The following is a 25,823-nucleotide window of genomic DNA, read 5'->3' as shown; positions in this document are numbered from 1 at the left end:
AGGAAGTCAAGCGTTAGCCACTGCACAGTACCTCATACAATCTCTTGGAGGGGACTTGGTCCTTAGAGAAATGGGACATAACCAGTCCTAGGTCACTGGAAGGGTTCTTGATCATCTTCCTTTTTCCTCAGTTTGGCAAGGTCATGGGGAGACTTCTGGCTTTGTCTTCTCTCTCTTTCCTGGTCCCAATTAACTATCCTTTGGCTGTACCTTAGGCCAGGAGGTAAATTCCTTCTTGATACTCTTGTGTTAATTTATAACAATAATCACATCTTACATAATGCTAAAAGATGAGTTTCTGAAGCCAAGCGGTGGATTCTGGGGCTGATGTGGTGAGTACACGCACCTGAGCTCTCACAGGCTGCCGTCTCTGCTCTTGGCAAGGAGAGACACTTTTGGTTACAGCATGTGAATGATGAGAAATCATTAATCCAGTCAGAGAAAACCAAAATCAGCATCAGATTTGGTTCAAAAAACTGGTATCTCCTTTTCTTAAAAAAAAAAAAAAAACCAAACTCCTTGGTGGAGGTTATTTTTGAAAACGATTTGAAAATTCTAAGAATAAAGGATATAAAAGAACAAAAGTGTTTTGCTTAAGAGAGTTTTAGGTAGCAAGACGGGTGAATGAAGAAATAAATGCATTAAGTTCCTTTTCCTGTAATATATTTTTGCATCCTGAATCACAAGATCTTCTTTGAAAACATTACATTTTTGGCCAGTGGTTTATGGCTAATTATGCTCTTGCGAAAATCTCCAAAACATTTTAAGATGCTATGTGTATTCACCAAGTGCTGACCTTAATAGTATCAAGTCTTTTAGAAAAAGATTTAGTACACATTCAAAAAGGATTCAAATTCAGTTCTAGAAATCTGATGGAACTATTTTTACTCAGTTTGGATTTAAACCACACGACAGGGGCCCTAATTTATATTTATTCTTAGAACTCTATTTAGAGCCTGTAGCTACACTCTGTAATGCTTCAGTAGACAAAGGACAAAACCATGCCTCTTAGTGTCCAGCCTATGGATTTTTTTTATTTAGCCTTACCAGGCCTCAATATTTATTTGATAATTAAGCAGTTAATGTCAATATAACACTCTATTTTTCATGATGGAGATTCTGGATTTTAATCTTGGCTCTAGCTTAAGGCTATAGGCAAAAAATGGCTTAGCTTCTCTATTCTGGTTTTTCTATCTCTAAAACATTCAATCACAGAATAGTAAGGAAAAGCTTATGAGAAGAAGACAAATAGCTTGAAAACATGAAAGTCCAAGGCAATAGTCACTGGGCGTGGACAGAGTGCTCTTAGGGTTCATGACACTGAATGACCTGAACAAGGAGCAGAAGGGTCCTTTTGGTACCTGACCAATTAGCCTGTGATGGATGGGATCAGAGGTCGACATGCAGCAAGGTGCTACAGTGAAGTTCCCATGTCAGAGGCTGGAAGCTGAGAGAACAATGACCATACAAAGTGCTGGGAACAAAAGGGTCAGCAACCTGGAAATCTTCAGAAGCAAGGGGCTAAAAAGCACTCCTTGGAGTCAGAGCAGTTGTTTGTGAGCGCCCCTAAGGCAAGGATTCTGAGCTCATGGCCAGTTGCTGGGCTATGACTTCCTTGGAGCCGGAACTTATTACAAATGAGGACTCTATGCTCTCCTCTCGGGGTCAAAGAAATCTAGAAGGATTACTGACTGGTCTGAGTGTGTCTCCTTCCACAGGGCTGGGTCAATAGGATCTAATAAGGACGTTAGCACTTCAGAGGCAGAGTCACTGGGTCTTTCAAGAAGGGCAGAAAAGCACAGGGTAAACATGCCAGAAAAGCCAAACTATATTTCAAGGACCCAGCAGACAGGAACTACCTATGAAACCCTCAAACCAGAAACCCAGCAGCCAGAGCCTCAGAGAAATGAGGAAAGAAAGGCTCTCAGCCACAGCAAGGAACTGACCTATCATGTTTCCTGAGAACACAGAAGCTGTCATGGGATGCGTCAGCATTGGCATGTGTCAGCATCGGGCCGCACTGATGAAAATGTCAGGAGGGCAAGGAAATATGGACATGATGGTGGAGACTCAGAGAGAGAACTGGGACAAACTTCTAGTCACCGGAGGACTCCTTGGTCACTCACTGCTCACTGCTTTTGGGTGAATCAAAGTCCTTGCTGTAAGTTCAGAGCATCAGAGCACTGGCCATTTGCTGGCTAGGCTCTAAGCTACACATCGAGGCCTCAAGTTCATAAAAAGCCTAGTCTCTATCCTTGTTGTTGTTGTTGTTATGTGTCGTCGAGTCGGCCCCGACTCATAGCGACCCCTCCTTGGGTTTCCAAGGCAGTATCTCTATGGAACTAGGATTGCCCAACCTTCCTTCTATCCTTAGAAGCTTGTAATTGTTAGGAAAAGACCTAAACACTGCTAAAGAAAGATACAACTTAGCCCAATGTAATACTACTACTAATTAGTATCTACCTTTATACTAAACATACATCATTTGCCATGTACTGTATTACATGCTTCACGTGAGTTTTTCCTTTAATTCTCACAAGAATCTCATGTCCCCACTAGAAAGAAGAGGAAATGGAGGCTTAGAGAGTTGGGATGGTGTGCCAAGGTTCACACAGTCCAGTCCAGTGAATTACTTAATATGGCCCTTCTAGCCATGGTCTTTGTGACTCCTACGAGATGACTGGGTGGGATCATGCAAATGTGAGGTGCTTGTGGGCCATCAAGAGGATTGGACAGATTGTCAATAATTAGGTACATGGCACCCTTGTGTGGGTGGGGCTATGCAAATAAAGTGTATAGAACCCTAATGTGGGGATTGGTCAGTTTTGCCGTCTGCTAAGCTTAAAATTAGCCATTCCAGACGTGGAAAGGGGGAATCTCACTACCATCAAGAAAGAAGAGCTAGGAGTGGAGTGTGTGCTTTGGATTCAAGATCCCTGCACTGAATCTCCTCAACTCAGGAGCAGAAAGAGAGCTGTAACACTTTGCTAAGATAGCAAGAGATGACGAGAAGCAGCACAGAGAACTGGCAGCAGCGACCTGCATGAGACAGAGTGGTGGGTTTCCTGGCCAATGGAGCAAGAAAGCTGAGTGCCTTCAGGTGGGAGGCTTGCTGCTGGAGTGGAGTGCCTACTGGCAAAACTAAAAGAGCTTTGTAACACTTGCCCGAGGGGCCAGAGGCCAAGGGGCTGCAGAGCTGAGAGGCCGAGGCCAGAGACAAGTATGCCGGTAGCATGGCTGAGAAGAGGCTGTCCTGATCGAAGAACTGTATCCTGAGTCATTTCTGATCCTGAATTGTAACTTGTTACTTCTCTAATAAACCCCATAATAGTTGAGTATTGCCGGTGAGTCCTTTGTGACCACTGCAAGGAATTATTTAACCCAGGAGAGAAGCAGGGTGCTGTAGGAGTGAGGGTGGTGTCAGAACTGGCAAGAAGGTTGGAGGGTGGTGGTGTGTCTGACCTCCACTTTCAAGGAAGCAGCCTTGGGCTGCTGATGCTGATGGTGATTCTCTCTTCCTCTCAAGACGTCAGAGGAGGTCAGATGATACAGTCCCCACACCCTTTTTGGACATAGCAGGGAGGGAGAAAATATGAAGGGAGACAGACAGATGACATCTGGGGAGACTGAAGGCAGAATAGAGAAGCAAGTATGTGGGGAGTTATGAGTAAGTAGCACATGCACGGACAAAGTAGGAGAGAGGGCTGAAGTGGAGGGTCCACAGGTAACAGGCAGGTGGATGGTGGGTAAAAGTAGCCTGCAAAGGTCTCAGAAGAAGAGTAAGAAAAATGTCGCTCTGGATTCTGCAGTGATGTGGTGAGAATGTACTCTGGCAGTAGTGCAGAGAAAGTGACTGAGGTATCTGACTGTGGAAGCAGGAAGGCCAGAAGGGAGGCCATCTAGGTTAAGATGCTAGAAGCTGAGGCTGAGTGGCGACAATGAGGTTGAAGTGGAGCAGACCAGCTCAGAGAAACTAAGTGTAACTTAACAAGGAAGGGTCAGCAGAGCTTGGTGACCATGCACATATGTGGTGGAGAAGGAAAGACTCAAGATGACACCTTTCTTTCTTGCTTAGAAACATTCATAGAAATAGTGAGGGTAGAGAGAAGAGTGGGTGTGACAGAGCAAGATTTAATGAACACTGACTGAGTGCCTGGTACATGTTAAGCAAGTGGGGTCAGAATTCATAATCCCAGGGAGCCCAGAGTCTAGGGAGGAGATAAACCTATACAAATAGCTAGAAACTCATGGGGAGTTAGGCTTGGATTTATAGACTATACTCTGCTCTTAAGCCTCCAACAATAGGAAAGAGTTTAGGAGTCAATGACTTCAAATAATATGAAATACCCAAACACTACATGAGGCTAATGAGGAGTAAGCAACAGTGGGATGAAGTAGCCCTGGAGAGGCTTCCCAATGGTGGGTGACAACAGCACATTACTCATTTTCCCCAAAAAAGAAACACTTCTGACATTGATTATACAAGGAGACCTCTGTGAACGAACCCCAGGAAAGCAAGGCAGGCTTACGAAGCAAATACCTTCCAGGAGGAACGCGGCACTGAAAAATACTTTTCCTGCCTCTGGGCCAGTGAGTGCTGCCCTTATACACTCCCTTCCCTTTCATCTCTCAGTGCGATTTAGCTCTAGCCAGGGCAGGAAGCCAGTAAAGATGACATCAGGAAGGAGGGACAGAAACAAGGAGGCGGGAAGGTGTATTTTCCAACAGGTGGACACAGACACCTTTCTGGGTCAAGCAGTTCCAGAGCCCTGCAGGACTCTTCCACTTCTCTCATCAGTCTTTCTCTTTTCTTTCAGTTCTCTCCCCTTCTCCTTCATCTTTCCTACAATGCCTTTAAACCAGTCAGTGTGTCCAGAGGCTCTGTGATAGTTCTCAGGATGGATTCTTGGCCAGGAGATCAAGGAGGGAAACCAACAGAGAGGGAGGGAGGGAGAAAGGAAGGAAAAAAGGGAGAAAAGTATAGAGAGGAAGGAGGGAGGGTAAAAGCAAAGAGGAGGGCAAAGGCAGGACAGGGAAAGAGAAACAGATGCACTAGTAGAACTTAAGGAGCCCACCATGTGTATTAAGGAGGTGGTCAGGCTGTTTCACAGCAAGGTGATCAGCGTGGTGAAAGAATCTAGAGTCCACATGAAGTTATGCCTTCTGTTAAGGGCAGAGGTGCTGATACATGAAAACCTGGGTCTCAGAAAAATCACTGTTTTGCCCAGAATAGACTACTAGCTGCTCTACAGACAATTGTTCTTTGTAGTTAAAGTCCTTAAAATTACATACACTTGATTTTCTCACTTTTTTAAAACTAAACAAAACACAAAGGACGATTATAATGGACATTTCCACACAACTTCTTCCCAAAATATGGGTCTGCTAGCAGTTTACTTATCCAGAAGTCATTCTGGGAAGCCAACATGCTAAAGAAATAGTCCAACAGATTTTTAGCAGGCAAACAGATCATATTTTGGTGATAGTGTGTATCTGTAACTGCAGTTAGCAAATGAAGGATGTGCAGGAAAGTAGGCTAAACTGACACTAGACAAACGGAGAAAGGTTCTTCTAGCATCAACTCTGCAACACCTGAAGGATAGTGGCAATCCTAATGGTTATTGAGAGATCTCAACAGCTTGGTCAAGGGCAAGTCCAAAACTTTCAGGATTCACACTACCAGAGTGCAGAAACAGAAAAAGTACAAGCGTGAGGAAGGGATATGAAGAGGAGCTGGGATACGGGAATTCAGATGTTGAGCGTGGAAAGAGCTGGCGGGACCAGAGCTGGAGGAAGGGGGCCTAGGGGAACAGGCTCCTGCTGAGCTGCAAGGTGAGCACGGTACCACGTGAGCAGGCAGAAGAGCCCAGAAAGCAACTGAGGGCAGGTCAGGAGCAGGGACACCACTGCCACATCAGAAAGCTCATGCAGCACTGTTGTCTCTAGAAGAGCTAGAAAGTCAATTTCTCAAACCCTCATTTGTGCCTCCTATGTGCAGGCACACTGCTAGGCACGCAGAGATCAGGAACTCCAGAGTCAGCTTCTTGGGCTTCAGTGAGAGCTGCACCTACTTCCTCAGTTTTTTAGCCTCATAGTCATTCACTCATTTTCCCCCAAACACCTTTCTTCTATCAAACTGGTCTTAGTGCCCTGCCCCAGAGACTACATATCAGGGGTTAGATGGACGTCTGTGTAGATGCTTAGGTCTCTTAGGATTATGGGACACACTGAGAAAGAAAGGAAGCCAGGAGACCAAGAGTGAACATTTTTATCAAAGAAGAGAGTCAAGCAGACCCATGTGAAGACTGTGAAGAAGAGGGTGAGGAAGTCAAGCTGAAAGACTGTGTGCGGTGCCCAGGGATAGGAGTAGTAGGAATATGCTTGAAGGTAAATCTGAGGGGGTGGGGACTTTGTGAAGTCTGGCCTGTGCTGGAGAGGTCTGTGCTGATGAGAAGCTCAGGAAGCAGGGTTTTAGTTAAGGCAGAGCAGGTGGGTGTAGGAGGACTGGCAGATCATGGAGTGGAGGTCCTGAGGAGATAGTAGAAGGCTGCCCATTGTCATTACCCTTTAGATAGTTCTCTCATGACCTCAACCTGAGTGCTTACATTTGAGATGACCTTCTAGAATATACGCTGGGTTACACAGCCTCCATTACACAGGTAACTCCTTCTGCTTGGAACATCTCTGACCTACTCTCCTTGCCCTATATCTCCTTGTTGAAATCCTAACTATCCTTTAAGACTCAGCTTAAGCTCCATCTCCTCTATGAGCTCTGCCTGATCCCCCACCCCACCAATGGGATTTTTACTGACTTTGTAGCTCTTATACTGTTACTCATTCTTTGCCTGAACATGAACCTCTTTTATGTTTGTCTTACTTTGCCTCTTCAACTATAAGCATCTCAGACATGGGGTTGTGTCTTGCTCATCTCTGGATCCCTTGTGCAACCTAACCCATGCATAGGAAATGCCCCATGACTGTAGAATTAAACTGATCCTTTGGCTCCAAGGAAGAGTGAGTAAGAACACTTTTTCAGCACTCATTTAGATTTAAATCGTTAAATGCAGGTTTATGGCTCTATAGATTCCTTGGCAAGAGGTTTTCAATGGTTAAGAATCTTTCAGTAGATATAATAGGCCACTGTACCAAGAAGCCTGTGAAGTGTCTTCAGATTTGACAACTGCTATATTCCTGAATGGCAAGCTTTTGGAATTCCACGCCGGACTGATGACACAGGTCCAGAAACAACAGAATGAACAAATTTAGGAATAATGGACTACTCTGACAGCAATCTAAAGGCCTCTGCCTGGGGTTCATCTCTTGCAGAATTTAAGCAGAGAATATATGATGAATATGTTGGCACTACACTAAATAACTTTTCTTGGGTTTCAATATATCAGATGTCAAATATTCCAAACATTTAAGCCTTACTAAAGGCTCTTGTGGCCTGGGGTGTACTTTCCTTTTAATGAAATAAAGTACCTTTATGACCTCATCCCCTTGGGCCCTTCATGGTGTTGGTGCTTAGAGTGTGATATTTAGATGCAAAATCTCTCAAGATTATTCTATGTTTCATGGATGAAAACTATGATGTCCACACCCAAACACAATTAAAATGCCCTCAAATTTTCTTTCATTCTGTGGTAATCTAGTTCATCCACAGTCCTCAGACCCCAAAGTGCTCAAATGGGAGACTGTAGAAACTCTTGGGACAGTCCACAGTGACTTTCAGTTCACAGAAAGGGAAAGTCAAGAGCTGGGATTATCGAAAGGCCAAGTTTTGCAAGATTTGTGAAAAGAGCTTGCCAGAGGTGCTTTCTTAGGAAAGAGAGGACATGAGTGTGACCAGGCTTCAGGGGGAGGTGGTATTTAGCTTTTCTATAGCACTCACAAGTTTGCTGAGAGCTCTAAAAAGTTAAATGTAGCAGCCAGTGAGACAGTGTATTCCAAGTCCCTCACAAGAGGCAAGGCAGTCTTAACACTGGGCATTGGATGGTTCTCAAAGACGGAAACCAGCAAAATCAAAATGGGTAAGTCTTTAAAGTCACCTGGTTCAATTTCATCATTTATAGAGGGGGAAAGAAAAGCCCAAATAGGTTAAGCCATTTGTCCAAGTGAGATGTGCAGAACTAAAAGCAGAGCCAAGACTAGAATCTAGAAGTAATAATGAGCAAGAACAATAATAATATACTTTCTAGAAGCTTACTATACGCTTGAATGTTTCATATTATTTCACATAATCCTCACAATCACCCTACGAGGCAGGGAAAATAAAATCCCAAAGGAAAGACATTGAGGCCTGGGGAGGATAAGTGAATTACCTAAGGTCAAAGTGACTTTAAGTGGGATCTGAACTCAGCACTTCCAAGGTTCTTTCAACTGCTATTCAGTTTCATTTCAGCAAATTAAAGGAAGAATGGTGGCTGTTTTAGGTTCTTGGATATGAATTCCAGCATAAAGTAACAGATGAGCACTGTGCCTCCTTAGGGTTACTATGCCCTAAGCCTTAAAAGTAACTATTTACAAAAATAGTTGCAACTCTTCCCCTTCCTACATCTTTTGAATGTGATTTAGCAGCAACACCCATCAAGAGGTGGATTCTCCTTGCCCTTTCCCTGAATGGAGGTGGGCCTTGTGATTTAACCAAGAGAATGCAATGGAAGTGAATGATGCCACTTCTGACTCTAGGCCTTAAAATGCTGTACATACCTTCATCTGTTTTCTTGGAACACAGCCAGGGTCATGTAAGCCCAGGCTAGCCTGATGGAGGTGAACAGACTACAAGCATTGCAGCCAAACTGGGCCAACTGTCCCAGCTGAGGTTTCCAGAGATGTGAGGGAGCCCAGTCTGGACCAGATCAGTCCAATCACCCTAGTAATCTGTGTCCTGAGCAGGGCTCCAAACAGTTCATTCTGGTTCAACCCCCCTGCTGAGACTTTGCATTTCCACCCCAGATACACTGAATCAGTTTACATTCTGACAAGATCCACTCAGGTGATTATGTTGTTAAAACAGATTCTGATTCAGGGTACCTGGGGTGGAAAGGCAACTTCTCAGCAGGAGGTCAAACTGGAGTGAACTGGTTCTAAGCCCTCCTCTCCTGGGCAATGATACATGATCATTCTTGTTTTAAGCCACAGTTTTGGGGTGATTTGTTATGCAGCAAAAGCTAAGTGACATAGCCTTCTGACACAAAGCCTGCTTCCTTTGTAAGAAATCTTTCCTTTTAAATAGAGAACTCTTACAGGGCTGCGTTAAAAGTCAAAGTGGGAGCAGAATAAACCAAACCCAACCCACTGAAATCGAGTTGATTCCGACTCAAAGCAACCCCCATTGGGTTTCTGAGGCGATAAATCTTTACCAAAGTAGGTGGCCCAGTCTTCCTTTCACAGAGTGCCTGGTGGCTTTGAACCACCAGCCTTCTGGTTAGCAGTCAAATACCTTAGGCACCATGCCACCAGAGCTCCTTGAGATCAGAATAAAAAGGCTAAAATATCTCTGCTAGTTTAAGCTACAGTGATAATGTTGCAAATGTGGCCACTCACTTTTCCCCATCTCTTTCTCTCCACCCAGAAAATCTACACAGTTCTTTAGGCCACAGAGAACCAACCATACGTGCCCTTTCCCATTTAGGTGCAGGAATCCTGCAGAAGACAGAACCAGGATAAGTAGCACACACCATCAGGAGATACAGGTACGCAAGAACGATCATGTACATACGTTTCCAAGTAAAGAACGGCAGGTAGCGACTCACCGAGGGCACGGGTAAGTTGCCGTGCCGGCTGAGAAAGGAGTTAGAGATGGACACACTGATGCCCTGAGTGGCACTGCCGTCCTCAGGCGTGAAGGTCACTTTAGTTTGCTGGACACAGTAGGAGACAGAGAAGGAAGAAGCAGCATAGGAGGCCTGCTGGACAGAAGGGAAAAGAGAGATGACAGGGAAGAAGGGAGAAAAGCTGAGAACAATCAGGCATATATACACAGACACATGAAAGTTCCGCAGGCTGGCTGCCTACTTCTGCTCAGAGGCATTTTGGACAGGGGCAACTTCTTGGATCACTTCAGGGATCCAAAACACCAGCTGAAGGCTACCTGCACAAGAGGGTACCTACCCTCTTTCTCTTCCTTATGATAGATTTAAAAAGTTAACTTTCATACCAATTTTGTCTACTGGGAATAGGCAGTATGACAGAAAAAGGACAAGCAGGCTTGGTGCCATACAGCCCTGGGTTTGAATCCTGGTTCTGCCACTTGTTTAGGGCCTTGAGCTCCTCCCAGGTGGGGAGGATACTGGCGAGGTGACTCATGCTTCATCAGTGTGCAGACTAGGAGTCAGGCTCTCTGCGTTAGAGAGTCTGGGCTCTGCCATTTATGAGCTCTATGGCCTTGGGCATCCCTAAAGCTCTGTGTGCCTCAGGTTTTTCATCTGTAAGATGGAGTAACAATGGCACCTCCTGGTTTGGACTCTGTGGAGAGTTAAATGAGGCATCTAAAGTGCTTAAGAGTATGAGCCTACCACAGAGTACAATGGCCAACAGATTATCATTATCTACCATTTTTATTTGTAAAATGGGACACTTTCCACTTCTGCATTTGAGAGAGGGCACACTGCCGAGCGGCTGGCACGGTGCATGTCATGTGGTGTGTCCAGGCTTTAGTGAGAGTTGGCCTTGGTTCCCACTTCTAGCTCTGAGCTCCAAAAAAGTCTCTCAGGCTCTTGAAGCTGTGTGTTTACTTAAAATGGGCAAAACAGGAGCTGTGGTGAGATATGTGTGAAGTCATACAAAAGTCCCATGCACACATGTGGCAGGTGTTCAACAAGGTGGTTTGTTCCAACTCCTGGAGTCTCTGACCAGCCAACCTCTCCCCCAGGTATCTCTTACCACTGCCCTCAGCTTGGTGTTGAGGTCAGCTTGGTGTTGAGGCCAGTGTGCTGCCTCAGGACAGGTGCTGATCCCAAGTGTGCTCCTCAGGGATCTCTCTCCAAATACTCAAGCCTATGAAACTCCCGGGTACAAAGAAGATGCCCAAGGACATCAAATGTGCACTTGTGGACATGGGCAGGAGAGTCTGAGAATATTTCAAATCAATGAAATCCGGCTCAGCTGGGGTGTTAAATCCTCTTGTGCAGAACCAAATATTTTAGGGGATGAGTTCCTACGGCAACTCATCATGTTTCCATGGTGAAGATCCTTTTGTGAAACATTTCCAGAGCAATTAAAACTCTTATTTGGGCATATTCAGGTGGTTCAAGGGGTGGGCAGGGAAAATGGCATCAGTCTCGTTTTGCAGATGAACAGGGACTCAGAACACAATACATGCAACACAGGCAGTTATCGGCAGAACTGGAACTCAAGGACTGGCTGGTTCTGATTCTTGAAATAAAATGGCAGCTTGGCTGGCACTGTGATAGAGAGGCTTCTGAGCTCATGCAATGAAGAAACTCCTGGGACTGGGCATGGGCTCAGTGCTTTGTTACATGACTGCATGGTTCTGATTCGACCACAGAGTCCCAAGCCCCATAGCTCCAGAAGACTGCAAGGAGTAACCCAGGGACATCTGTCCTCCAGTCAGCACTTGCCTCCAAGAAAAGTCAGGGTAACACTTTCATGTCCTGTTACAATGGATAAAACACGGCCCTGCTAGCCACAACTGTCCCCTCTCATTAAAAAGTTACCACACTGGCCCATGTACCAGCAAAACAGTATATTCTGCTTTGAAAAAGTCAAGGATTCCCTTCTGGGATGTAATCTTCTGGGAAAGCATGACTAGGTGATATGCTTTAGTCTAAAAACTGACCAGAGTTTACTGGCTTAGTCAGCTGGTAGCAAAGAGAAACGGCTTAGAGGCATGCAATAGGCCAAGATGAAATGCTCAACCTGAAGGATCCTTATACCAAAACCAAACCAAACTCACTGCCAGTGAGCCTATTTCAACTCGTAGCAACCCCTCCTTTGGTTTCCGAGGCAGTATTTCTATGGAGGTAGATTGCCTAGTCTTCCTTTCAAGGAGTGGCTGTGGGTTTGAACTGCCAGTCTTCTGGTTAGCAGTCAAATGCCTTAGGCACTATGCCACCAGAGCTCCTGATTCTTGTACTAGTTCCCATCATTTTATAGGTTGGTCACAGTAGGACAGCCTGTCTTCTGTGCTGACTTTTGCTTTATTACATGTATGAAAGTCCTTAATATGGGAGATGTTTTTTCAGCGAAGGAAGGGTGCTACGCCTGGAATACAAAGTGGCTCTGTGTAAAGCCATCCTGCCTTCAATAGAGCTTGCTTTAACTGGGCCATCCCTGGCCAGAGCTGGACTATAAGTCACTCCATAGAGTTAGGTCCCTTATGTAAATCAAGCCCACAGATGGCCTGTACACAGACCATGCCCTGTGCTTTGATTAAGTCCCTCCTTTCTGGGAGGTCTATGTTAGAGTCAAAGAAGAGAGGAAAAAATACAAGAGACTGTCCACACAGAAAGCAAATATTCTTAGTATAAGCCAGTCTCAGCTGCAGCAGGCTGCTCTGGAAAAGAAAGGCATCACCCATTGCCACCAGGGTGGGGAGATGGCCAAGTGGAAGCCAGGCTGCCGAGGAGCTGATTAGCAGGGTGTGAAAGTACTCAAGTGGGAGATGGAGAGACTAACACACATGCCAAGGGCCCCAACACGGAACACAGAGTGAAGCCTGCCCCCAAGGAGCATCACTGTAGTTTATAGAGATCTGTTAAGAATTGCAGATTCTGGTCATGAAGGGCAGATGAGGACTGTGAGGGGTCTGCTTACCAGCTGCCGCTGCTTGGGGGGGAGGGCAGGAGGTGGGGCCAGCTCCTGGGCCGAGTCTCCGCTGCTGAAGGAGTCGTTGAAGCCGTACACCTCCATGAGGTGCTTGTTCTTCTGCTGGTAGATGTGCTCGTTCTGCGGTGTCTGGTAGAACATGGAGGGCTGAGGCTCCGAGTAGTCCTCGAGCAGCTGCATGTAGGCCAGCACTGTGAAACAGGGAGGGTGGTGGATGGCAGGCAGTCCCTCGCGTTCTTGGCTGCATTTTGTTACCAAAGCACAGGCTGAAGTGGGGAGGGGGGCTGCCATGCTGAGAGAATGCCCTCCCACCCCCATCCAATCCTTCTGGCAGCCACGCAGTTAGGGTGACTTCCTTAAGAAGCACATGGGGCATTTCACTCCCATGCTAAAAACCCCCTGGTGGTTTCCAGTCACATTCCCGAGGGACACCATGGGTCTGAACTGGGGATCACAAGGCTCAACAGAGTTGGTCAGTCCCGACTTGAACTGTTCCCTGCTCCTTTCACCTAGCTCCCGCTACACTATCTTCTCTTAGCTCCTGGAACAAACACCTTTAGGGGTTCCTGCACATGCTGTTCCTACTGTTCCAAATGCTCTCCCTCTGACTGTCCTGAGGCCTTCTCTTCCTTTATGGCTTGGCTTAGCAGTAAAACACCCTGAGAGGCTTATCAGGACCAGCCCCACCCCTATTATCCTCCAGCTAGGTCCCCCATTTTTCTTCTTACCACTTTCCATAGTTTTACTGAGCACCTACTTTATGCTAGGGACTGACCTAGGTGCTGATACCACATAGTGGGCAGCAAAACAAATCCTCTGCCCTGTGGAGCTCACATTCTGCTTGTGGAGACATACAATTAACAGACATATGGTGAAACATCAGGGAGAAATGAGTCCTGTGGAGAACAGTAAATAGGGTCTGATGGGGGTGCGACTCTAAAATATGGATGAGCTGTGTGAAAATTAGGGCGACAGCCTTCCACACTATACGTGATACAAAGGCCTGAGGCCGGGAAGAGGGCCCAGGTGGGCAGAACACAGCTGGCACAGGGAGATTGAAACGAGACAAGGCTCTGCCTACCAGATGGGGGTCAGCTCAGGGGCTGTGTGAGCAGAGCAAAGAAGCAGGTTTCATTCAGAACATGAGTGAAACCCACTGAACGATTCTACTCAGGGTACTCCTGGAGCTGATTTACGTTTTGAGAAAACCATTCTGGGGCTGCCGTGAGTGTTTAGGTGAGATGAATGGGAAGGCAGGAGGTGGTGAGGATATATTTTGAAAGTAGATCCAACAAGATTTATCAACTCCCCCTCAAGAGTTGATGCTCCATAGAAGTGAGGAAGTGACTGGGTCTGTATCATTAGTGCCTGACACACAGGAGGTATTACATAGTATGTGTGGAATGAATGAGTGGAAGGAACACATGTCTGCCAGGATTTGTCCTTAGTGATTTGCTAAACCAGAACTGTTTGTATCAGGCTAGAGCCCCTGGGGTATGTCTGGCAAAGTACCTACTGGCTATGCAAGAAATTGAACTCCCCTCTTCAGGTGAAAGGCTATAGAACATTCTAGTGAGAAGAACACATGGCGAAGAAAAAGGTGCTCACTTTCAAAAATATACATTGTACCCTCTCCTACCTAAAAATTCATTCAAACCCTCCAAGCCCTTCTGATTCCTCCAACCTTACAGAGAGCTACTGCCTTATGGTGGAGCTGCCTGCACCAACACGGCTGCCAAGTGGGCAGGTGGGGTGCACCTGCACAGTGTGACCACCAACAAAGAGACTTCTGCAGCCAACAACAGCAGGGACCTCACCCGCCTGGGGAGGCAGGAAGTCAGCAGCACAAAGGGCTGAGCTGTTCCTTCTTGGTGAGCTCATCCTCAGCAGGCACCTTCTCGCTGAAGCAGGTGTGGAGCCCTGAGCCCTCAAGTAAGGGCATCAGCATCCACTTCTTTTGCGACTCTTTAAGGTGAAGGATGTGAGCCTCGCCACCCACAGAACCAGGCCCTTCTGAAGACTCCACACTCTGGAGGCCAGAAGGTTCTGGGAGGTATGATAGTTGGGACCTGACTGTACACAGCACAGCCCTCCTGGTGCTGCTCAGGAAGCTCTGAGGGCTGGTTAAGCACAGGCCCTGCTCCCAATTCCCATTTACACAGACCGACAATCCACACTTGGCATCCCCCCAGCAGAGGGGGCACCCATTAGATAGGTTTCCTGAAATCATGTACTGTCTTTCCCTTCTCTAGATAGTGGAGGAAGCTCCTAGCTATTAGGATATTCTCGACATACAATGTATGTAGCAATCTTTTCTTTTTTTTTTGTAATTTTTTAAAAAAATTGTGATTTGGGTGAAAATTTACAGAGCAAATTCACTTTCCATACAGCAGCTCACATATACTTTGTCTCATGATATTGACTACAATTTCCCACAATGCAACACCTCTCCTCTTACTGCCTCCCGACAGTTACCTCTTCCCTGTGTCCATCCCTCCATGCACCCCTGTCTCCTGAGCTGTCCCCTTGTGCATAAACAGCCTTTCTTTCTCCCATGATTGTTCTCTTCAAAGAGTGTATCTACCTCAGGTAAATGTTCACCTCATATGCCTGTCTTTTGTTTGGCTGGAAGCCAAAGGTGTGGGTTCAATTCCAGACCTGAAGGGCAGCTAAGGGTCACAGTCTCCGTGGTTCCACCAGGCTCTATCAGACCAGCAAACCTGGTCCCTTTTTTTTTTCCAAATGATTTTGAGTTTTGTTCCACATTGTTCCCTCTCTATCCAGGATCTCCTAAATAGACCCCCTCTGAGTGGTTGACAGTGGTAGCCGGGCACCATCTAGTTCTTCTGGTCTCATAGCTAATATAGGCTGAGGATCACATGGTGTACCAGTCACTTGGACTGTTTCCATGAATCTTTGGTGTTCTTCATTCTTCTTTGCTCTGGATGAGAGAGACCCATAGTTGCATCTAGATGGCTGCTTGCAAGCTTTTAAGATCCTAGTCGCTACTCACCAAAGTAGGAGGTGGAACAATGTTTTGTGTAGTATGTTATGCCAATTGAGCTTGATGTCCCCTGCAACTATAGTCCCGAGCCCACAGTTCAACTACTCGCTCCCTCTGGGTAGCTGGCTGTGACCAAGAAGTGACTACAATCTCATCCCTTGTCAGCTCTACTATACATTTGGGAATTCTTTCAGAACATACAAATACACTTGTAGAACCATTGTCTGCCAACCCTATACATGGTCTTGGGTACACTCCCTGCTGCGTAGACATACCTAATAGTTCAGCCTGTCTACCCATCTATCCACCCGTATACCCATTTGCTTTCACTGACAATGCAGTACTGTATGTGCAAAAGGGTTCATCTTTGTTGTCTGCACCTCCCATGTACCTCTCTATGTCTTCCTCTTCCTCAGTGTCACCATGTTGATCACTCACATTTGGTACACTGCCCTTCTGTTCACCCAAATCAATACTTGTCTCTACCTCTAACAGTGTTCCCTGTATGTAGCAATCTTTAAAGAAAAGGCACTGCTATTCTTCCTTGATACATGGGTTAAGAATGAATACTGACTGATATATATGTATATACAGAATTGCTCTACACACACTAAGAGGGATCTAAAGTAAAAATGAGAGCTGGGAAGAAAAAGGAGCCTCAGGTTTGGAAGCAAAGGAATTTAAGTCAACAGGTAGCAAGCACAAGGAAGGAAGCATTATAAATCACCATCCCCTTGGATCCCATCTCACAGTGCCAGGAGCAACTGTTGGGTGGGGCTGAACTTCAGAGACCAGAGAAAGTCTCAAGGGCTGTCTTACGGTACTCACTTTTGTATTTTCATGTAACCACAGAATCAGGGGCTTAACTGGAGACCTAAACTAGTTAGAAAACTAAAGAACAGCAGAAATGCTTAACTGAAGAGGACAGTCACAACAATGGGGGGCGGGATTTATCTTTTTGTTCCCTGCATCTCATTTTGGGTACAGGCATGTAGGAAATTATCTTTTGGGCTACATTTTTCTGGTACCCTGCACTGAAAAGCAGGGTTTAATGGCACATTCTGTCTTTAAAAGAATAAGTAAGAATTTCTTATCAGCTCCAATCAGCACTGAGTGGAACATGACTTTAGAGGTGTGCAGGACAAGAACATGGTTTCCATATGAGGTCAGCTGTCATTACTGCTAAAACAACAGTGCAGCTCACAGTCCTCCTAATCCCCACAGTGCTTTAATGCTGCATGGCCAACACTACTAAGTCCTAGAGGAAGATGCAAGACTGTGAGGGTGATCCCCAAATGCCTACCAACTGGCTCCCTTCAAAGACTAAACACAACCACCCTCTCTCTGGTCAAAATAGGACATTCTAGCAAAACTGTAATTTTACCAGAAAGTCTCCAAGCCCTCCTGATGGTTGACATCCCTTTAGAGACCTGCTAACCAGCATAAAGAAACAGCAGGGAGGTTTTACAACTGCGGTGTAGTAAATTACTTAGTGTGGCTTTTCTACCCATATGTCTTTGTAAACTCCAAGGTGGGATTTTCTATGAGCAACTGAGGAGCTCCTGATTGCTGAAGTTGTCCACCTGGAGTATTTCTGTTGGGAGTGGCACAAAACAATGTTCTGGGAGGTGCCCACTGTCTCTCAGGTACTTAGAGTTCTGATGCTATGATCAGCTAGTTTGACCACCCTGCCGGGCTCAAAAGGAGGTCTCCTAGAGGCAGAACTCTCTCTGACTGCTGGTTGAGGAAGACTTGCTGCTGAAAGAGACATGGGCTCCTGAGACATGCGTTGCTGGGAAAGAGATGCAAGAGACACGCATTGCTGAGTGAGACACTGAGGGACCAGCACTGCTGAGAAAGAGACTGTGAGAGACTGTTGGCTGAGGGACAGTGGGCTGGGAGAGAGACTGAGCATTTTTCCTAAACCTGAATTGTAGCCTGTGGTGCTTCCCTAATAAACCCCACAATCTGTGATCTGTGTGGCCACTGCAGCGAATTATCGAACCGAGGAGAGAGGTGGTGGGTGCTTTGGGAGGAACGGTTGGAGAAAGGGTTGGAGGGAGGCAGCATGTCTGGCCTTGTAGGAATAGGCCTTGGGTTATTGATGATGCCTCTGTCTTCCTCTCGTGGGGTTCTAGGAGGTCAGAACATGTTGCCTCTTTGCCGTTTTTGCAACAACCTTTCAGAAACAAGAAGGGCCAGGCAATTTCAAAGGAAGCCCAGCACGATGGCTTAGAAACTAGAGTAGCCAACATCATTTGGAAGTTTCAACAGGCCCACACTTCCAAGAGCACCTAGAATTGTGGGGTCTTTAGGTGGGCAGATCATGAAGCCTGGTGCTTGTCCAGCACATGGGGCTTACGTGGCCACCTTTGGCAAGAGGAGTCAGGGACACCTATGCCTTCAGAGCATCTCCAAAGGATAAGGACACTCTCTGACATTGAGAGTGCATGTGTCTGCAGTCTGTCCAGTGTTAGCAAACACAAAGCATGATTAGAATCTCACTGCTCCCTCAAAGCAACTTTGTGATGTGTCTTCCACAGGGAATTTTGGAGTAACTCTCCAAGGGCTGCCCCAGGAGGTAAAGAGCAAATTTGAGGTTAGAACCTCTGGGTACCTTAAGTTTAGGGCACAGATAAGACTACCTCACTGCAGAGAAGGGCAACGTACCAAATGTGAGCGATCAACATTGTGGCACTGAGGAAGATGAAGGCATAGAGAGGTACATGGGAGGTCAGGCAACAAAGATGAGCCCTTTTGCACATATAGTCCTGCATTGTCAGTGAAGGCAAACATGTGTATAAGAGTGGACAGATAGATTGAACTATTAGGTATGTCTATGCAGCGGGGAGTGTGCCCAAGATCATGTATAGGGTTGGCAGACAATGTTTCTACATGTGTATTTGTACGTTCTGAAAGAATTCCCGAATGTATAGTAGAGCTGACAAGGGACAAGTTTGTAGTCACTTCTCGGGCACAGTCAGCTACCCAGAGGGAGCGAGTGATTGAACCTGTGGGCTCGGGACCATAGTCACAGGGGCCATCAAGCACAATTGGCATGACACACTTCACAAAACATTGTTCCACCTCCTACTTTGGCGAGTAGCGACTGGGATCTTAAAAGCATGCAAGCAGCCATCTAGATGCAACTATGGGTCTCTCCTTGTCCAGAGCAAAGAAGAATGAAGAACACCAAAGATTCATGGAAACAATTAGTCCAAGTGACTGGAATACCATGTGATCCTCAGCCTATACGACTATAAGACCAGAAGAACTAGATGGTGCCCGGCTACCACTGTCAAGCACTTGGAGGGGGATCTATATAGGAGATCCTGGATAGAGAGGGAGAACAATGTGGAACAAAACTCAAAATCATTGGAAAAAAAAAAAAAAGAGTGACCAGGTTTGCTGGTCTGATAGAGCCTGGTGGAACCACTGAGACTATGGCCCCTAGCTGCCCTTCAGGTCTGGAATTGAACCCACACCTGTGGCTTCCAGCCAAACAAAAGACAGGCATATGAGCTGAACATTTAAATTAGGTAAGATACACTCCTTGAAGAGAATAATCATGGGAGAATAGAAGGGCTGTGTATGCACAGGGACATAGTTCAAGGGGCAGGAGCGCATGGAGGGATGGACACAGGGAAGAGGTAACTATGGGGAAGAAGTAGGAGGGGAGCTATTGCATTGTGGTAAACTGTAGTCAATGTCATGAGACAAAGTGTATGTGAACTGCTGTATGGAAAGTGAATTTGCTCTATAAACCTTCACCCAAATCACAATTAAAAAAAGAAGAAGAAGAAGAAAAAGACTATCTCACTGCATGAAGTCACTACCTGAAAGTGGATGGGGCCTGCTCAAAGAGGGCCAAAGCCCAATCTACTTACTGAGGGAGGTAGTGTAACATACTGGTTAAAACAACAGCTCTGGGACTATAGAAATTGGGGTTTGAATACCGGATTTGCTACCCACTTGTGTGTTGATCTTGGGCAAGCTGCTTAATTCTCTAATCTTCAGTCTCTCCCTCTGTGAGATGGAAGGTAATGCCTATCTCATAGGTGGCTGCAAGGATTAAACAAGGTAGGGCAGGTAAAGCTCAGGGTATGTCATAACTTAAGCTATTACTAGTTTTCAAAAGGTTTGTAGGCACAAATACTACAGACATTGATTAGTGGGATAAAGGATCAAAATGGATACATAAATTAATAGAAAATTATTTTTAGCACTTAAGACTTGGGGATGTTCAAAAGGATGAATGATTCCGCCTTCCAATCCTTTGTTCATAAACTTTGAGCATGAGGTCTGCTGCCTGGCACTTGTTCTAAAAGCTGGAAGGGGGCTTGCCTGCCTCATGGCAGTCTACACCTTGTGCTATCGCAGTTAGCGTGAAAAGCAAGCCTGTCTTGCATTTTGAGTTCAGAGGAATCCTAGAAAAGGAAAGGAGGTGAGCCTAAAGTGGAAGGCTGCTCACATCAAGGTAAAGATGGGTGAAATAAAAAGGACAGTAGCTCCACAGACACTTCCACGTGCAGAGGGAAAGGCATAGAGGGAAACATTCTTGGCATTGCTGTCTGTAGCCCCCTCTACTTAGTGCCCTGGTTTTTAATAAGCAAATTTAAACAACAGATGGAAATGACATCATTAGCCCTAGAGAGCCAGCTCTCCCTCCAGCTGGGAGACCACACCACCGATGCCATTATGCAAGGAGGGCAGCACCCAGTGAGGAGCTGCGGAGAACATTACACCATCAGCTGCAGCCTCTCACTGCCTGCCTTTCCCAGACTGCCCAAGCAGTCCCCAGGTAAACCTTGCTGGTCCAAGAAGCTAGGTCTTCCCTTCTCTGAGAAAGGAGGGGCTCTCATTTGGGAATTTGGAATGAAGATTTAGTTCCTATCTCATTCAAGTCCTCTGCTAGATGCCTCAACTGAGGCCAGGGAGTCCCAGAGCTGGCCACATCCACAACAGAGTGGAGAGAGCAGGTCAGTCCAAGAAAGTGAAGCAGAATTGTGTTTGTGAAGTTAGGGGAGGGTGAGGCTAGAGAGACAGGAGATGCTGGACAACGTGGAAGGGTCAGGGGAGCCAGTAGAAAAGAAAATTTCCACTAGAACTCTAACTAGGAATTTGAGGGCAAATTTATAGTCGGAAAATACTCAAAATACAAATATTCAAAAGGTCAGTTCTCCTCTGGGCCCTCAGTGAAATGTCTGATCCATGGAGTCCTCAGCGACGCCTGCCAAGCACTTTAAATTTCAAGTAATTATCTGAGCACATTGTTTTTGGTGCCTGCAGACAGAGAACAGAGCCAGCACTCAGTTTTGTCTCTCTAAACAGCAACTTGCCTACTTTCAGGGATTCTCAGAAAATTATTCTGAGTGTGCTAGGAAACTGCTATTTTTAAGATTCAAATTTCTATCTGGTTTCCCACAGGTGTTAGAGTAATGCTGCCTGGAATGCTGTGACGCTCTGTCACCGTGTTCAGTGGAGAAGGGTCAGTGATTCCCATGCAGGAGCAGGAGCAGGAGCAGGAGCAGCACTCTGGCTTTGTGGCACTCAGGCTTAAGCTTTTTAGAGACCGCAGAAGAGGTCAGCTTCTCAGGCTTTGGCAGATTTGCTTTTTAAAAATGATCACCAGCATTGGTAAATCAAGGCTACCAGAAGTGTCCAAGTACCTGAGGTCCCATCCTTTATGAAATAACGAGGCCACTGATTTGGTTTGGGTCTAATGTTTGAATAAAATATACTGCCATTTCATGTTACAAAATGCGCTTCCCTATAGCTCAACAGAAGCTTACTGTGTTTGTTTTTCTTCTCTGGTAGAGGAGGTGGTTTTTCTGGGTCACCCGTTGAATCAGGAACAGTGAAGTCACCCACAAACTCGACAGGAGCTGAGGAACCTCCTTGCTGAAAGGGGAGAACAGCAGCAAAGGGCGTGAAGGGGATGGACTGGCCTGAGGCTGGGTTCTGCAGGTCATCCTCGGAGATGTTGTCATACTGGGAAGGGTGCCGCTCGTAGGACACCCTACAGCCAGAGCTGTCCATGGTCTGGGAGGCTGCACTCCTGCGCTTCTTCTCTGGGAGAGCAGGTGGCATGTCTGTCTGCTGCCCCAGGGCCAAGTGTCCCTCTGGCTGGGGACAGCTGCCAAGAGGCAGCTGGAAAGGATGGCTAAGAAATGGAGACCCAGACTCCCCCAAAGACTCCGGCAATGGGCTAAGGTTACAGGCCACTTGCTGAGGTATCTGGTCTGCGTTGGAGAGGTCTTGCTGGAGGAATTCATAGTCGGGATCATAGTGATCTGCGTTCACAACAGGGGAAAAAAGACCTGTCAGCCACAAGGCCCTACAGAAAGAAACCATCCCGCCCTTCTTCCTTACCTCATCTTGCTCATGACAGCATGGCAACATGTCATAGTCTCATCTACACAGTGCTCCCACTTTATTTTAAATTCTTCATTTTCCCCTGATTATAAAACATGAGTGTACTGTTGTTTGCTATGCTACTTTGTTTTTTTCAATTTCCTAAAGAAAAATACATGACTATCGTGGAAAATATGGAAAAAAAACTGTATCAGAAAATAATAATCATCCATAATTCTATAATCTAACTATAACCATTATTATAGTTATGCTACAGTTATATGTATTTATAGAGTTACAGCATTTTGATGTATTTCTTTAAAGTCTTTATTTCCTAGGATTTTTTTTTTTTTTTTAAACCAAGCTGAGAAATATCACATAGACAGTCTTGGATTTTTTCCCATTTATCAATATATGCAAGTGATTTTTAATCGCCACATACTTTTTTCATCAAATGAATGTATCATAATCCATCCAATTTCCTACCAGAGTATTTAGATTATTTCCAGCTTTTCACTACTCCTAATAATCTGACATTAACGTCCTCGGACAGAAATCTTGTTATAGGTCTCTCATGTTTCTGGGATAAATTCTAGAAGTGCGCTATCCAGGTAAAGGGATGCTACAGCTTCATGCTCTTTAAATCTAGTGCCAAACTGCCTCTCCCATGTTTATGCAAGCACACCAGCTCAAATGCAGCCACGAGGAGAAGAAGTCAGCATGTGCTGCGAGCTTGCCTTTACCTCTGGCAAATGCTGTCAGGGCTCTCCCCCTTTGTTTCCAGCTCTGAGTGCAGATGGCTCTTAATTTTGGCAAAGAGAGTCAAACTGTACCTGACAGATTAACAGTAACAATAGCTATCATCTGAGTATCTCCTGGGTGGTTTCACATTGTTATTTCATGTAAATTTCAACCTCTTTGAGAGGTAGATACTGTTATCTTCCTTCTGTAGATGAGGAAACTGAGGCTTGGCTTTTAAATGGATATAAGGCCATGGCTGGCCTCCCTGGGGTTTGAACCCAGGATGGTACAAGTCTAAAGAAACCGCTGAGAAATGATGAGACAGCATGAGGAAGTCTGTCCAAGCTGAGTAGTGACAGAGAGGCCTACAGCTCACCTAGTGTTTCACAGCTTGTGTTCCGGGAGCACTGCCCACTGTCCCTGTCCAGAGAGGACAGCTGCTCATCCGATTTGCTGAGCTTGCCTATGCTGCTGCAGGGGGAAAGGCGAGGGGACTCTCCGCCGTATGAGTGGCTGCCTCCTGAGAGTCGTCTCTGTGCGTAACAGTCAACGTCAAAATCCTCATGTGGAAAAACGAATAAACAAATCCAGTCACTTCAGAGAAATGGCGGCAGATAATAGGGAAGAGGGAATCGGTACTTAAGTTTACAAAAGGAAATACCAGCAGCTCAGAAACCTGTTGGAAAGGCCCATCTTTGATGTAAGCAATAAAACACTGTATCTGTGACTACAGAGAAAGACAGTTCTGAGAATGAGTGGCAAGGGAAGGTCCTTAGGCTAGGCTCAGCTGTCCTCAGGAGACGTGCCTTTGGCTCTAGCCTTCCCCCCACCCCAATATGGTAACTTCCACCATATCTTAACTGAAACTGTTCTGCTTTTCCAGATGGGGCTGCATTACCTGCCTATTAATTCCAACAGGCAAACTGGAGCCACTGGTAGCTCGACTCATGGGGGCCACCACAGCCACTCGGGTAGGGGATGGGGCTGACTGTCTCTTCTTGGGTGGCAATGCCGGTGGAGGGCTGAAACAGATCAAACTTTAGTCAAACCAAACAACCCAAGCAAAAATGCTTTAAAAAGATCCATCTATCTACCTGTCTATCTACATAAACCAAAAAGACCAAACTCACTGCTGTTGAGTAGTTTTCTGACTCATAGTGACCCCTCCTTGGGTTTTTGAGGTGGTATCTCTATGGAAGTAGATTGCCCAATCTTCCTTCCAAGGAGTGGCTGGTGGGTTTGAACCACCAGCCTTCAAATGCCTTAGACACTATGCCATCAAAGGTCATAGACAATTGTTATTTCTCTAGAAAGGTATAATGTGGGCCTCTTCATTATTAAAGTTTTCATACTTTCAGCTCCTATCCCACTCCTCTTTTGCTAAAATAAAATCTATAATACCAAAAAAAAAAAAAAAAAAAAAAAAATCTAAAATCAGAAAAATTCAATTTTTTTTTCCTTTAAGAGAAATACATCGTACAGTTTTCACTTGGCTATGGCTAAATGGCAAGGGTGATAATATTTTAGGTCAAACTTCCAAAGCTTCTAAAGAGCAAGAGATTAAGTTTTTTAAGTTCTTACCCTAATTGCAGCATCTGCTTTATTTGCTCCCTCTACCTATTCATTCATCAAATTATATCATAAATAGGTGGTAATGGGGGGTTACTGGAAAAATATAAATTAGCGTAATAGCATCATTACCTATTATCAACCACTCGGATGCCAGGTAAAGGGGGCTTGGGAGGTGCAACCTCTTCATCCGTGGAATCTGGGAGCAGCTCAGTTGACTGAGACATCCCAGTTGTCTTGTTTAGAATCTCCATCTCTCGATCTGTCAGGGGGAGCTCAGGCTGGCTGGATAATGTAAAAGAACTCAGGGTTACAGAAGACCCTGAGAGGGTCAATAATGAATGGGACCTGGGCAAGGGAACGATGGGGGTGGGGACGGGGTGTGGAGCAGGAACTGTGAATACAAGAGCATTGGACTCCAGGTCAGATGAGGCTTCAAGTCCAGTTGATCCCCTATTAGGATTGTGGCCGAGTCCCCCCATTCTCTGCACGTCTGTTTCCTTGTCTGTTAACAAGAATCTTTGAACTAGATGATCTAAAGGCTCCCTAAAATGCTCCAAATTTATGTCTCATATTTTCACTAGGGGCTTGTTGTAGAAGTTGTTGCAAGGCATTTAAATGGTCCATGTTACCCTTTGTTTACCTTCTTGGTGAAGATAATATTACAAAAACTTAAATACTTTAAAGCCAAATCCCCGAAACGCAACCCTAAAAGGTTGTTTCTGATTTTGAAATGAAGCTGGTCAGGCAAAGCACTGGTCTAGATCAATGTACACACTCACACACTAACCTTAGCTATTTAAACTTAGATATTAACTTACACTGAATATTTAAACCTGAGAGTAGGCAGTACACTCCAGAATGTGTGTGAAATATACACATTTCAAAGTAATACAGGTCCTCATTCAGAATTTATCATTGAAAGAGGAATACAGGCCCCGTGTAGTCTACCCAGTGTGGGCTGCTTGATTTGGCTCCCATTCTTTCTCAGGTATAGACTTTGTAACCAAATACAGCAGTGACCAGAGGGTTTTGTCAGCACTCACCCGTCCGGCTTGCAGGCTGGGGAACTGGGCTTCACTGGGCTTGTTGGTGATGGATGTCCCTGCTTCTCAATGGTAAGTCTAACCAGCTCCTATACACCACACAAGAGAAGAAGAATGAAGCACAGGAAAGGTGCCTTTCATCACTTATTTTTTACAACAAGATAGGTCAGTTGTCTGTACTCCACTGCTGCATCTTGTTTTTGTGCCTACAGATTTCCCACACACCATAAACACACAAGTGTTATTTGACTTAGGTACTCTGCACAACCAAATGTTCCCCTACCCTCCAAAAGTACCTTCATAGCGTGCTAAGATGTTTG

General features: G+C 45.6%; 1 protein-coding gene across 1 annotated transcript in view; it reads right to left on the bottom strand.

Annotated features, from left to right (window-relative positions):
• RAPGEF1 (Rap guanine nucleotide exchange factor 1) overlaps positions 1-25,823 on the bottom strand; it is a 184,749-nt gene that overhangs the window by 26,611 nt on the left and 132,315 nt on the right. The window contains exons 6-12 of the mRNA XM_042781458.1: positions 25,504-25,592; positions 24,590-24,742; positions 23,787-23,910; positions 23,265-23,448; positions 21,586-22,086; positions 12,778-12,980; positions 9,756-9,911 (exon numbers count right to left, since the gene is read on the bottom strand). Coding sequence (XP_042637392.1) covers positions 9,756-9,911; positions 12,778-12,980; positions 21,586-22,086; positions 23,265-23,448; positions 23,787-23,910; positions 24,590-24,742; positions 25,504-25,592 — 1,410 coding nt within the window. The remainder of the gene's footprint in view (positions 1-9,755; positions 9,912-12,777; positions 12,981-21,585; positions 22,087-23,264; positions 23,449-23,786; positions 23,911-24,589; positions 24,743-25,503; positions 25,593-25,823) is intronic.

This window comes from Orycteropus afer, unplaced genomic scaffold (assembly GCF_000298275.1).
Source record: "Orycteropus afer afer isolate SDZICR_OR568_19922 unplaced genomic scaffold, OryAfe1.0 scaffold00123, whole genome shotgun sequence".
Taxonomy (NCBI): Eukaryota; Metazoa; Chordata; class Mammalia; order Tubulidentata; family Orycteropodidae; genus Orycteropus; species Orycteropus afer.
The sequence above is the reverse complement of the archived record's forward strand: the minus strand, read 5'-3'. Positions and strand labels throughout refer to the sequence as shown.